Source organism: Pteropus alecto, unplaced genomic scaffold (genome assembly GCF_000325575.1).
Source record: "Pteropus alecto unplaced genomic scaffold, ASM32557v1 scaffold190, whole genome shotgun sequence".
Lineage (NCBI taxonomy): Eukaryota > Metazoa > Chordata > Mammalia > Chiroptera > Pteropodidae > Pteropus > Pteropus alecto.
The window spans coordinates 5,508,316-5,521,152 of NW_006430462.1; the positions used below are offsets into that span (position 1 = coordinate 5,508,316).

Genomic DNA, 12,837 nt, shown 5'->3' on the forward strand with positions numbered 1-12,837 from the left:
TTACATGGGTTGCTATAACAAAATATCACAGACTGGGTGACTTACACAACAGAAATATAATTTTTTTTTCAGTTCTGGAGTCAAAGTGTTGTTAGTGTTGGTTTCTGGTGAGACCTCACTTTCTGGCTTGTAGATGTCTCTCTGCACTCACATAGCCTCTTCTCTGTACTCGTGTGAAGAGAGATAGAAAGAGATTTCTGGCATCATCTTCTTGTAAGGACCAGTCCTATCATGTTATGACCTAATTTAACCTTAATTGCCTCCTTAAAAACCCTATCTTCAAATGCAGTCACAATAGGGGTTAGGGCTTCAATATATAAATTTTGGGGAAACATAATTCAGACCAAAATAGTGTTCATTGTAGATTTTGTAAATTGTCTTTGAGGGTGAAATGATTGTCCTCTTGGAGAAGAGAAAGGATACTGATTGAGGGTCAGCTGAGTGTCAGTCATTACTAATTCATGATCTCCTTTGACTCCTGCACAACCCTGTCATGAGAGAAGATTGAAGCTCACAGATGTTATAATCACCTGGGTAGTAAGAGGTCAACAAAGCATTCAAACTTTAATTTATAAGTTCATGCTTTCATATCACTAAATAGGACTTTAACTTGAAATCTTGCTAAATTCCTAGGACTATGTCTTTAAACTTAGAGTTTCCAAGAAGTCTGCTTGGCAGGTTCATTTGGGAGTCCGAGAGGGTCTCTGAATAGGGAATCGATATGATCAGAGTTTTGTTTTGAGGAGGTAACTGGCCATGTGGGTGGGTAGGTGGGTGACTGAAGGTCATCTAGAAGCCTGTTGCTATGGTCCTGTTGAGAGATAATGACAGGCAGCATGGGGCAATTGAAAAAGTGCTATATTCCCATGGCATTGTAAGGGCAGAGTCAGGCTTTGGTAAATGATTGAGTTCAGGTCATGGGGCAAAGGGAGGGAGTCCAGGATGAGGCCAAGGATAGCACTGCCGTCGGCAAGAATGAACTTAACCTGTGCCCTGGACATTCTGGTACCCCCAAAGCTCTCCTGGCCCCTATTCTACCAGATTGTGAAGAGATACCCCAGGAAAGCTTGCAACTGCTTAAAGTCCAATGTCCCCCTTTGGGGAGATGTTGGAGAGGACTTCTTGAACTTAAGGTTAATGCAGTTAATCATTACTGATAATTATGTTCTTAATAGTACAACATTAGGCTTAATAATTTATTGAGTGAGAGATGATAAATGAAAAGATAATGGGTTAGGACAGGCAGGCTGTGTGCAGAAGGGAATTTTGATTAAAAGTGAACTATTATTTCCATTAAGCTTTGAGGTGAAAAAGGTGGCTGTTTCTAAACAGTCTGCTTTCCTCCCAGTTTTCCCTTCTACTCCCCCTCCTCCTCTCCTTCTTTTAACTCACAAAGTATTTTAATGTTTATGCTATAAGGGGGACAAAGTGCAGTCTGGGGCAATAGAACTTTTGATACCATGAGAATTCCACTTGTAGGCAGAGGCAATAGCAATTTACTTCTTTATGCAAAATTTACGAGGTCCTATTCTTTTAACAAAGGCAAGCATGCCTATGTTGTATAACCATTTTAAAGTACAGATAACAAAAGATTAAAACTCTTAAGTGGCAATATTTAAAGCACAATTCCCCTTTCTTCATGAATGGCATCCACCCAGTTGCTCAAGCCCCAATTTAGGAGTTACCCTTGATTATACTTTCCCTCATTTCCCGCATCTGACCCACCAAGAGGCTCAACAGCTTTGTTTTTGAAACAGATCCCAATCTGTACGATAGTCTTTGTCTCAACTGCTACCACCCGAGACCAAGCTGCTGTCCTCTCTCACCCAGATGCAACAATGGCCTCCTACATGGTATCTCTGTTTTCTTCCTTCTCCCCAACACTACACTCTCCATATGCTTGACAGCAATCTTTAAAAGCAAATTAGATTCTGTCTCTTCCTTACTTGAAACCCTCCAGTGGCTTCCCATTACACTTGGAATAAGATCCATACCTTCTAAACTGGCTTGCTAGGACCTATGTGATGTATCCTCACCCCGCCTTCCAACCTCATCTCATACTACCCTCCATGCTCACCACACTCCAGTCACTCTGGCCTTCTTTCTGCTTCTCAACCATGATAACCTTCCCAATAGAGGGTCTTTGCTTTGTTAGGATGCTTTTCCTTTAATTTTAGAATGGTTGACTTCTTTTATCATCCTGATCTCAGGTTTGAGGTCACTCTCGCAGAGGGAAATTTCCCTGACTCTCCAATCTAAAGCAGTCGTTCTATCATACCTTCTCTATTCTCTTCACAAGTACTTACCCCTCTTGGATCTTTTCTTTCTTTCTTTCCTTCCTTCCTTCCTTCCTTCCTTCCTTCCTTCCTTCCTTCCTTCCTTCCTTCCTTCCTTCCTGCCCTTTCTTTCTGTCTCTCTCTCTCTCCTTCTCTCTTTCTCTCTCCCTCCCTTCCTTCTTCCCTCTCTCTCCTTCCTTCCCCTTCCTGCCTTCCTGCCTTCCTGCCTTCCTGCCTTCCTGCCTTCCTGCCTTCCTGCCTTCCTGCCTTCCTGCCTTCCTGCCTTCCTGCCTTCCTGCCTTCCTGCCTTCCTGCCTTCCTGCCTTCCTGCCTTCCTGCCTTCCTGCCTTCCTGCCTTCCTTCCTTTCGTTTATTTATTTATGTCTCCTCTGTTAGAATATAAGCTTCTGGAGAGTAGGGATTTTGCTCAGCAGAATCCCCAGTGTCTAGAATAGTGTTTGACAGATTGAGTAGATGCTAAGGTTAATATTTGTTGAATGAATGACGAAGGCACTTACACTATCTCCTCATCATTCTGGAGACCTCCTTTTGGCCTGGCCTTCAGGGATCTCCCTCTTCTCTGACATGGCACTAAGCACGCACTGCCTTATTTTGGGTGTAAGGTACAGTTAGGACAGTTTCTTGAAGTCATCTGTCTTTTGGGACATAAGTGTTTTGTTCCAGATTTGGACCATTTTGGGAACATTAGATAAAGAAGTACAAGCTTCTCCATATCAGCTCAGCAAGAATGAGGATAATTACACTAGTTTGATATTTATCAAATACTACTATGCCATGTCCTCCTGGGTATAAAAGGACTCTAGAACTTTCTGGAGTTCTCTTGGACCTCAGATGTAATAGAGTTGATGGCACATTATCATGACTAGTCTGTGCAAGAGCCCTCTCTTGTTTCACCCAATATTTTCCCCTTGATCTTTCATTCACAATCCCATTCCCCTTCCCCTTTCTAGGCTCCTACTCTTGGGTATTTAATACATGTCCTTCCAATCTGTATTCTAGCTATGTATTGATGCATATGTATATCCTTGAAAAATGCAGTGTTTTGTACATGTGTCTATGGAGTCTCTGGGACCTTTGTAAAAAATAAAAACACTGTATCAATTTAGAGAATTATTTTTATTATTAATCTCATCTCTTATTACTTGGGGGTATGTGGAATTACAGAATTTAACAGCTAGGAGTCACTTGGAAATCACTGGCTCTGCTGCCTGCCTTCTCTGAGAACTAAGGCCCAGAGGCTTCCTTTTAAATGATTCCTTCATCAAACTGTTGCCTTTTACTGAGAGTCTGTATTGGTCAAGGTCTCAAGCCAGAAGTGCTGGAGGACACAGAGTTGAATGACATAGGCCCTGCTCCTGAAACCACAGCCTCTTGAGAGACTTCTAGAGGAGTGGGTGGGCCGTGAGCCTTCCCAGGTCTTCTTTGCTATTGAGTGTTGGGCTTACAAAGGACTCACAGATGATCTGCTTTGAGGATACATACCCCTGTCCCTTCCCCGTGTTTTTCTTTTCATCTTCACGATTATTACCCAAGGAGCCACATCCGCCTTCTGACCAGTGGTGCCAGCACAGTCAAGTTCCTGACCTGCCTCTACTCTTTCTTGTCCTTCTCTTGATTGACATGTCTTTCCTCTCCTTGGCCCACCCTTAAGTGTCCTGGTGGAGCACAGAGTCCTCACCATACTCTGTCTTTGTGTTTCCAGATTGGAGCTTCTCTCTTTGCCAGTAACATTGGAAGCGGACACTTTGTGGGGCTGGCGGGGACTGGAGCAGCTGCAGGCATCGCCACTGGGGGCTTTGAATGGAATGTGAGTAGCACTCAAGACAGTGTGTCCTCAAGCTTGAAGGAAATTTAGCAGTAGCCAGTCCAATCTATGTTCAAAGATACTCAGAGTGTTAGGGAACCTCTCAGGGCCACCCAGGATGCAGACGAAGGAGGGGCACAGTTTCAGAAGCCCCAAGGTCCTTCTCCCCTTCCAGTAGAGTAGCATGAAAAAATCATTGACACGGCAGCAACAGTGTTTCTTTCTTCTCTTAAAAAGCCAAACCCTCCTGTACCTTTTTGGCTATATTGGAGGTTTAGAAATGCTTACTACCAGGTTTCCATTATTATTATCATTTTTAAAAAGGTCTCCAAATGGTATTTTAATCCTTGTAAACCAGGGATGAGGCAAAAGGAGCTGTGGTGTTGGTGGGCAGCTGCCTGTGGTCCCCTCCACGGTTGCCTGGATGCCATTCCCATGGGCCAGTTAGGCAGCAAAGGCTCCTCCAGTCTCTGATGTCCAGCTAGGGACATCAGTGCCCAAAGAGAAAATGCTGGGTGATTGTTCTGCAGCAGCTAAGGGCCCTCCAGGCAGCAGGTTGGGATAAGGTTCCTCCTGGTTTGACTCCACCTCTTTTTCAATTTCAGGCCCTGATTTTTGTGGTTGTGCTTGGCTGGCTGTTTGTCCCCATTTACATTAAGGCTGGGGTAAGTATCTTTTCTGTTATTCTATTTCCAAGATACAGACAAATATTGTATCTACATGAGCTTGGTCCTCCTGGAAGGCAGAGGAGACTTTATGGGATAAATGGCAGAGAAAACCTGTTCCTTGGCTTTCTTTCCCAGGTTATAAAGTTCTTGACTGCTCTTAGGGGCATTAAACAGATCCACTCAGTCATGACTTACTCATCTCTCTAGGAAGCTTTCCTAAGCAATCTCATTTCATTCAGAGGCGTTTGAAGCATCTTGCCCCTCACTCCGGGTGTATATTTATAAGGCACTGCCATACATTTGCTCATGATATATAACTGTATGCCTCTGTCTCTGGGAGGGAAGCAGCATGAGAAAAAGAACCATATTTCCCCTTCATTCACCTATATCAGCAGCTCTTGTTTGCTGAGAATGCAGCTGGTACTCAACTATCAACTGGATGCTTTATCTTTCTTCAAAAGCTCTCTGACATTTTACCAAAGATAGCTTTAATGTCATTTCCTCAGTGAAATATAAGAGTACCTACTATGTGTAACTATTGAAAGCAGTATGGAAGAAACACAAGACAGACTTTGCACCTTCTGGAGGCTGTTTGTGACACATGCCTGATCCCAGGAGACAGCAGGCTCAAAGTTGAAGGAACAAGACAAGAGTGTGGTTGGAATTTGCAGAAAGGAACTAGCAGAACAGTCAAGCAGGCCTACAGCCACAATCCTTGGCAAGACCTGTGTGCAGAGCAGGGTGAAACACATACCCAGCTTGGCCACCTTGTTTGGCACACTGAAAAGATGCTACCATTGTTATGATGTCTTGTTCATAGTAGGTGCTTTGTATGGGAATATATATCTATTTATCCACTCCTCCTCCAGGAAAAAGATTTGCCTTCTTGGTTATGTGTAGTCATGTGTTCATTAAAAAAAATGTTTATTGGGTGCCTTCCAAATCCTGGGATAATATGCAGCTACCTCTGCAGGGTAAGGCATGTGGAATTGAGATGAGCAAATGGCTGGAGGACAGCCATCTGGCCACTGCAGACTTCTCTGACCAACAAGGGTTAAGCCTTGATCACACCTCTGACACCACTGTGGATGCCACTGCTCTGCTTGCTCTGGGCCTTCTGGTCACTCTGGTTGGTGGTGACCTCCCTTATATCCTACGCAGGTGGTGACAATGCCAGAGTACCTGAAGAAGCGATTTGGAGGCAAGCGGATCCAGGTCTACCTCTCTCTTCTGTCCCTGTTGCTCTACATTTTCACCAAGATCTCGGTGAGTCCACTGGCTGTCTCAGAACTTGCCCACTCTTTCTCCTTAGCATGTGCTGGTCCAGCAAGGGACAGCACTATATGTTTCCATTAACTCGATTCCTTAAGCCTTCTTACTCCTTAGGGTAAAGTCCTATTTCATGCATCAAGGAGCCAATATGTGAGATTCCTTAGCCTCCACTGTGGACAAGGTTGAAAACATAAACAGATTCAGGAAGGTTCAGTGAAAGCTGAATAGAAGATTATAAGGAAGTTAGGGATGTCTGAAGCCTGGCCCCAAATGTAGAGGTGGTTGCTGTGGGCCTTTGTGCCCTGTCAGGGTCAGGATCTGCTTCCAGGTGACATTTCTGATGCTCTTAAACATGAGCAGTCAGTGACAACCCTTGAGGGTACGTCAGAGATTCTCCCTCTTCTTTTATGGACAGGGAAACAAAAACCTTGGGTATGGGAAGTACTTGCTCAGGATCTTGAATCAAGAATAGAACCCAGAACTCTGACTCCAGCTTGCTGTCCTTTTTACTGCACGAGACTTCTTATATTCACTTGGAATCAGCTCCCTGGGCCTTCAGTTGCTAACCCTCTGGGGGATTTCTACTCTCTTTGAACCCAGGTTCTGGGGCTGCTCTCCTTACCATTTAGCCTGTCTCCCTGTCAACCTGAAGTTGCAGGCTCCAATTTGTAGGGCTGCGATATCTCAGGGATTGGTTGGCCATTGAGAGCTGTACAGAGCTCTGGGCTGACCCACTGGAGTGAGTCTTATATTCTTTCTTCAATTCACTTTTCCTTCCTTAAAAGTGTGCAAGTCAACTGCTTTTGATAGTAAAACAAAACAGAAGAGCCAGGAGACCACTGAAGTTCTGAGATATTTCCCTCACAGCCCAAAAGATGGCAGGAAGAAAAAACTTTCCTTATAGGTTTTGCCTGGTATATATATATTTTAATTCTCAAGGTGAGGTGAAAAAAAGAGAAAGAAGGACAATGTGAATGATAGGGTATAAGAGAAAGAAATCAGGACCTTGGTAAGAAAACTATGTAGACAAGTAATTGGAGGAAGTATAGGGTTGTGGAGGAGGAGCCTGGGCTCCAGGTCTGCTCCCTGCTCACCAGCCGGTGACCTGGGGCAAATGGTGTATTGCTTTACCTCTCCGGAGCTTAGCTTCTTCATGGGTAAGATGGGGATGACAATTGCTACCTTGCCTACCTCATTGTCTGGTAGTGAGGATCAAATGGATTTATTTGAAAATACAAAGTGTCATTGAGATGTAAGATAAGATAATGAACATGAGAACCCTTTACAGTCTCTGTGAGAAGCTCCCTGGGTTGCTTTAGCATCCTAACCTAGCTAGAGAGAAGGCTGTATATTTTGGATACTAGATCTTTGTCAGATAGATGATTTGCAAATATGTTCTCTCATTCTGTCAGTTGTCTTTTCACTTTCTTAGTAGTGTCCTTTGATGCACAAAAGTTTTAAATCTTGAAGTTCAATTTATCTTTTTCTTCTTTTGTTGCTCATGCTTTTGGTGTTATTTCTTAGAACCCACTGCCAAATCCAAGGACAGGGAGAGAAGTGGCATTTTCTGTGATCACAAGAGAATGGCTCCAGCTTTCTCCCTTAGCCAGCAGCTTCAAAGTGCTCACTGCTCTATCAGAGGGGTTATTTCTTTGGCTATGGTCAGTTTTCTTCCTTTTTCTTGTCTTTCTCTATCCAGCAGCAAAGCTGAGATTAGACCAATCTCATTACCTTGCAAAAGATCTTCTCTGGCTAAAATCTGAGTCCGGTTGGATCTGAATTGAACTTTCTGCTCTTGTTAGGTAGGGTTATGAAAAACAGCTGCTTGCGTTTTCATTTTCCTGCTTACTTAAAGCAGAGAAAGCAATATAAAATAACATTTGCATTTTTTTTTTTTTTTTAGTTTTGGAAAATTTCAGACATACACAAGCAGAAATAGAATTGTATAATGAGCACTCATGGACCTAATACTCATCACTCTGCTTTAATAATGATCAACATTTTGCCATTCTTGGTACATCTATCCTTTTCTATTTTTTTAATCAATATTTTAAATCAAGTCCTAGACATCATGTCATTTCACTGCAAATTCTTCAGAAGCACTTTGACTTTTAAAAACCTCAACTATTATGCTATTACCTACACAACAAAATTTTACAATTTCTTAATTTAGGTAGTTTAATATCTGGTCTATGTCCAGATTTTCCTGATTATATCAAAAATGTCTTCTTACAGTTGATCCAAATGATGTCTATACATTGCATTTGATTGTATTTTCTTTAAAGGAAATTATATATATGTGACTTTAGCCTGGCACAATTATTTTCCCTTTTATATTATTGCCTTCCATTCCTGGCCTACATGCACAAAATATGTTTTTTTAAATGTTTTATTTTATTTTTTAAAAATTTTTAATTAAGTTTATTGGTTACATTGGTTAATACAATTATATAATTTTCAGGTGTACGTTATCATTTGACATCTGTATATTATATTGTGTGTCACTCGATTGTTAGTCTTTTTTTCTTTTACTTAGAAAGAAGAAAATTATTTTTAATGAGCCAATTCACTTATTACACCGTTGAAGGCTAATCAAGTCATGTGATTAATAATATTCCCTTAAAATTGCATTCTGGGATTTCATTAAATCTAAATGCAATCTAAAATTGCATTTAGATTTAATGAAAAACACTTGGAAGCCATTGAGTGCTGTGGGAAGTGTTTAGTTATGGTCCCTGTTTATGAATTAGCATGAGTTGATAGTTGATGTTGAAAGCTAAAGTTTTTTTTCTTTTTTGTGACAATGTTTCATACAAACTGAAACAGAAAAATTGACAAACCTCAGAGGATATTTAGCCTGCAAAGGAAGCCAAAAGCCAGAGGCTGGAGAGGCTGAAGAAAACATGGAGCCCAGCAGGTGGCAATAGAGACCCTTCTCTTCCCTCCATGTGCAAGCAATTAAAGTTATCCATCTTCTTAAACCATCATGAAGACAAACCTAATTTTAATTACCTAGGCTCTCCTTGTCATGGAAACAAGAATAGGTGGAGTCTGCATAGAGTAGGAGGAATAAAAGCTTGTACATAAAATCTGAGCCCTTGAGTAGGCCTTTGGTTTCCCAAGTCACTGAAGACTTCCATTTATAAAGAACAAACTTTTTAAAAATTTTATTTTATTATTAATTTTAAGTATACAGTACATTGGTTTGACATTTATATAATTTGTAAAACAATCCCCCTAATTGCTCTTTCTTCTGGCTCTCCACCTTGCCATTACATTAATACTAACTGCATTTCTTATGCGTGTTTGTCTTTTTTGCTGTTGAGTTGAATTTTTTTTTTTAATATTCTCGATAGTAGACTCTTATCAGATATATGATTTACAAATATTTTATCCCAATCCGTAGGCTGTCTTTTTACTTTCTTGATAGTGTTACACAAAAGTTTAAATCTTGATGAAGTTCATTTTATTTACTTTTACTTTTGTTGCTCATACTTTTGCTGTTACTGAATTCATTGATTCAGTGACACCAAAAAAATCCGCTGCAAAAGCCAACGTCGTGAAGATGGACTCTTATGTTTACTCCTGAGTTTTATAGTCTTAGCTCTTCTACTTTGGTTTTTGATCCATTATGAGTTCTTTTTTCTGTGAGGTAGGGGTCCTACTCCATTCTTTTGCACGTGGATATCCAGTTCTTCTAGCACCATTTGTTGAAGAGACTGTCATTTCCCCATGGAATGGTCTTGCATATATATTTTTTTACACAACTCAATGAAAGCACACTCTTGCCTAGAGGGCCAGTAGGGCTTTGTCTCGGCGTTGGGACCAGTGCCCTGGATTACTCCCTGCTCAGCTTCCTGATTTAAATGGCTACTGCCCTGGTTGGTGCCTTTGTGCTTTCCCTGCCAATGGGACAGTTCCACCTGTTTCACTTTCTCCTCCTCTCCTTCAGGGTTAGTTTTTAGTTACAAGATGAAAACCCTGGGTTTTACTATTTTATTAGAGAACAGTGTGCAGAGCCTGCATTAGAAAGTGCTGGGACGGGTGGAGAAGTCAGTTTTCCTGAGAGAGGGGAGGGCAGCAATATAAAAGGAGAAAAAGGAGTGTAAGCAGCAAGGGTGGAATTCGCAGGAAGTTGGTAAAGGAACAGCTCCTCTCTTCAGCTTGTGAGGTGGCACCTACCTAATGAGCATGTAGAGGACAGCACTTGGACTCCCCTTCTTGGAAGCAAGACTTCTCCAAGTCCACAGTTCAAGCTGGTTAAAGTCTGTTGACTACAGTTGCCATGGAAAGGGCACTTTTTGTTCTCAAAGCTTGTGTAGGGGTAGTCATATAAATAAATGAAGTGCCCAGCCTCACTCCCTGCCTCCCCAATCGACTCATCTATTGTTTGGGTTACTGATTAAACCTTCCTGGACTTGGAAGCTCCTAGGTAGTGAGAGACATCCTCCTTTAGCTCAGGTCCTGATGGAGCCCATTCCCTAGCAGTCACCTTTTTCTGTATTTTGCTTTTAAATAGTACTTGGTGTAGGCTGCTCTCTCTCTCTCTGTGTGATTTCTGGGGCATCTTCCTGGAGGCCTTGCCGGGTGTCCTACCTGTTCCTCCTGCTTCCAAGAACCAGCAATCCCTTGAATAATGCCCAAGAAAGATGATAGCTGCCCTTTACTCAATGCCAGTCTCTTCTTAGTCTCCAGTAGGGGCTTTACTTATCCTATCTCCAATTCTCATAAGAGTACTGCACGAGTAGGAATTTTAATTTCATTTTCCACTTTCTGGAAGAGAAATGTGAGTCTCAGAGAAGTTAGATAATTTGTCCCAAATCACACAGCTAGTGTATGGCAAAGCCAGGATTGAAACCTAGTGTCTCTAGTTCCAAAGTCTGTGTTCTCCTCACAGTTCTGCTCTGTGGATGGAATGAAGGCGTAGGATGACAGAATGGGATAGATCATTTAGTCCTATGTCCTATGTTCTCATTTTATGAATGGGGAAACTGAGGTCCAGATTGGGGAAGGGACTTTGTGGGCTTAAACAGTAGCAGAACTAGGATGAGAAGCAGGGTCCCCAATACCGAATCCAAACCTTTTGACATTATGTACCCATGCCTGTCTTCTAAGTCTTTCAGTCCTTTAGTACGGAGTAGGTTAAAATTCAAGGCCTTGGGAAAAATTAAGATAGTCAGTGCAATGACCTTACAACGTCAATGAGTTTCTGAGAGTGGGATTTGAGAGAACTGTGAGGAGAAAACACCAGCTGCATACCGGGGATACGAGGGACCTGAAGGAGGGACGTCTAGATAGCAGGGAAGGGCAGAGAAGGCTCAGATGGGCAAGGCTTTGCCTTTATAAATTTGGCTGACTTCAGAATCACCACGGGTCACAGGGCAACATAAACTAAAAGATTTACACTGATGTTGCTGTAGCCGCCATGAGCTCACATTAAGGTGCACATGATTCAGGGTTCATGGATAAAAGAAAAGAATTGTTCGTTAACAAAGACAGGAAGTCAGGGATTTACATTGCTCACAAAGATTAATCAATTTTGCTGTGTGTATGGAGAGGCATGAATAGTTTGTGATGGGTAAGAAGAATGGCAACCAGGGACCAGCTAGGAAGGCTTGGGGAGGATGTGGTATTCAGAGTGTGTAAAACTGATGGGACAGAAAGCCAAAATGCATTTCAAGTACAGGGCCCAGGTGTGACCCTGGCCATTAGGCAGCGGTGGTGTGGGGTCGTGACCATGGTTGCTATCTTGCGGCCACATCCTTTGGGGCTCTGAGACTTAAATTTGATTATTCTTCCATGTACACCTCTAAATTTTATTAGCTCCACCTGAGTTCTACCTCATTGAGTTCTGAGAAGCATTCTGTTCTATAAAAGTTCCTGGCATCACATATCTTATTCAAATGTGCACAATCACTTCAGATAAAGCCTCAGATTTTATGAGTTACGCATGATGACTCAATGTCCCTGTTTGTGTTTCCTGCAGCCGTTATCACAGATCATGACTGCAATAAACTTTTATAGCAATTTCACTGTCCATTTTGGATCCTTGGGTGAAACTAAGAGATTTGGTTCTTGCTTCAGGTTTGAATGCTCATTGCTTGGGCCATTCACTTTCATAAATGAAAAGAAAATTGAGAAATGGAGCTCTTCATCTCAAACCTCGTTGCTAGGCAGGATTTAGTGGGTGCTCAGATACAACTAGGACCAGAATGGGGAGCAAATGCGAACATATATGACAGAATCTCAAAGCATCAGAGCTGAGATGAAACAACCTGCCCAAGGCTCAGGGTCAGACTCCATTACTCTAAGAGGTTTTCCAACCGGGTCTATATTTTTATTGTTTCTCATGAGTCTCAGGGATGTCGTTCAGCCAAACTTTCAAAGTGATGAGAACAAAGCTCTTGGGTTAAATCTAACTTCCTGTTTTTGTAAATAAAGTTTTATTGGCACACAGTCATGCCCATATATTGATGTATTATCTATGGCTGCTTTCATGCTTCAAAGGCAGAGTTGAGCGAGTTGAACAGAGACTGTGTGATCTGCAAAGCCTAAAACATTTACTATCTGACCCTTTACAGAAAAAGTTTGCTGACTTCCAGTCTAGAGGACCATAATTTTCTATTTCAATTTAAGTTGATTTTGTTCAATTGGTTTAATGTGTCAATTATGGTTGATATTTCCTTATTGATTTTTCTGTTTGAATAATCTATCCATAACTGACAATGGGATATTTAGGTTCCCTACTATAATTGTGTTTTTGTCAGTTTCTCCTTTACATTATATTTTCGATCAT

General features: G+C 41.7%; 1 protein-coding gene across 3 annotated transcripts in view; it reads left to right on the top strand.

Annotated features, from left to right (window-relative positions):
• SLC5A1 (solute carrier family 5 member 1) overlaps nt 1–12,837 on the top strand; it is a 57,137-nt gene that overhangs the window by 21,902 nt on the left and 22,398 nt on the right. For all 3 annotated transcript variants that reach the window (XM_006904953.1, XM_006904952.1, XM_006904954.1), the window contains exons 3-5: nt 4,000–4,104; nt 4,707–4,766; nt 5,931–6,035. In XM_006904953.1, the coding sequence (XP_006905015.1) occupies nt 4,000–4,104; nt 4,707–4,766; nt 5,931–6,035 (270 nt within the window). The remainder of the gene's footprint in view (nt 1–3,999; nt 4,105–4,706; nt 4,767–5,930; nt 6,036–12,837) is intronic.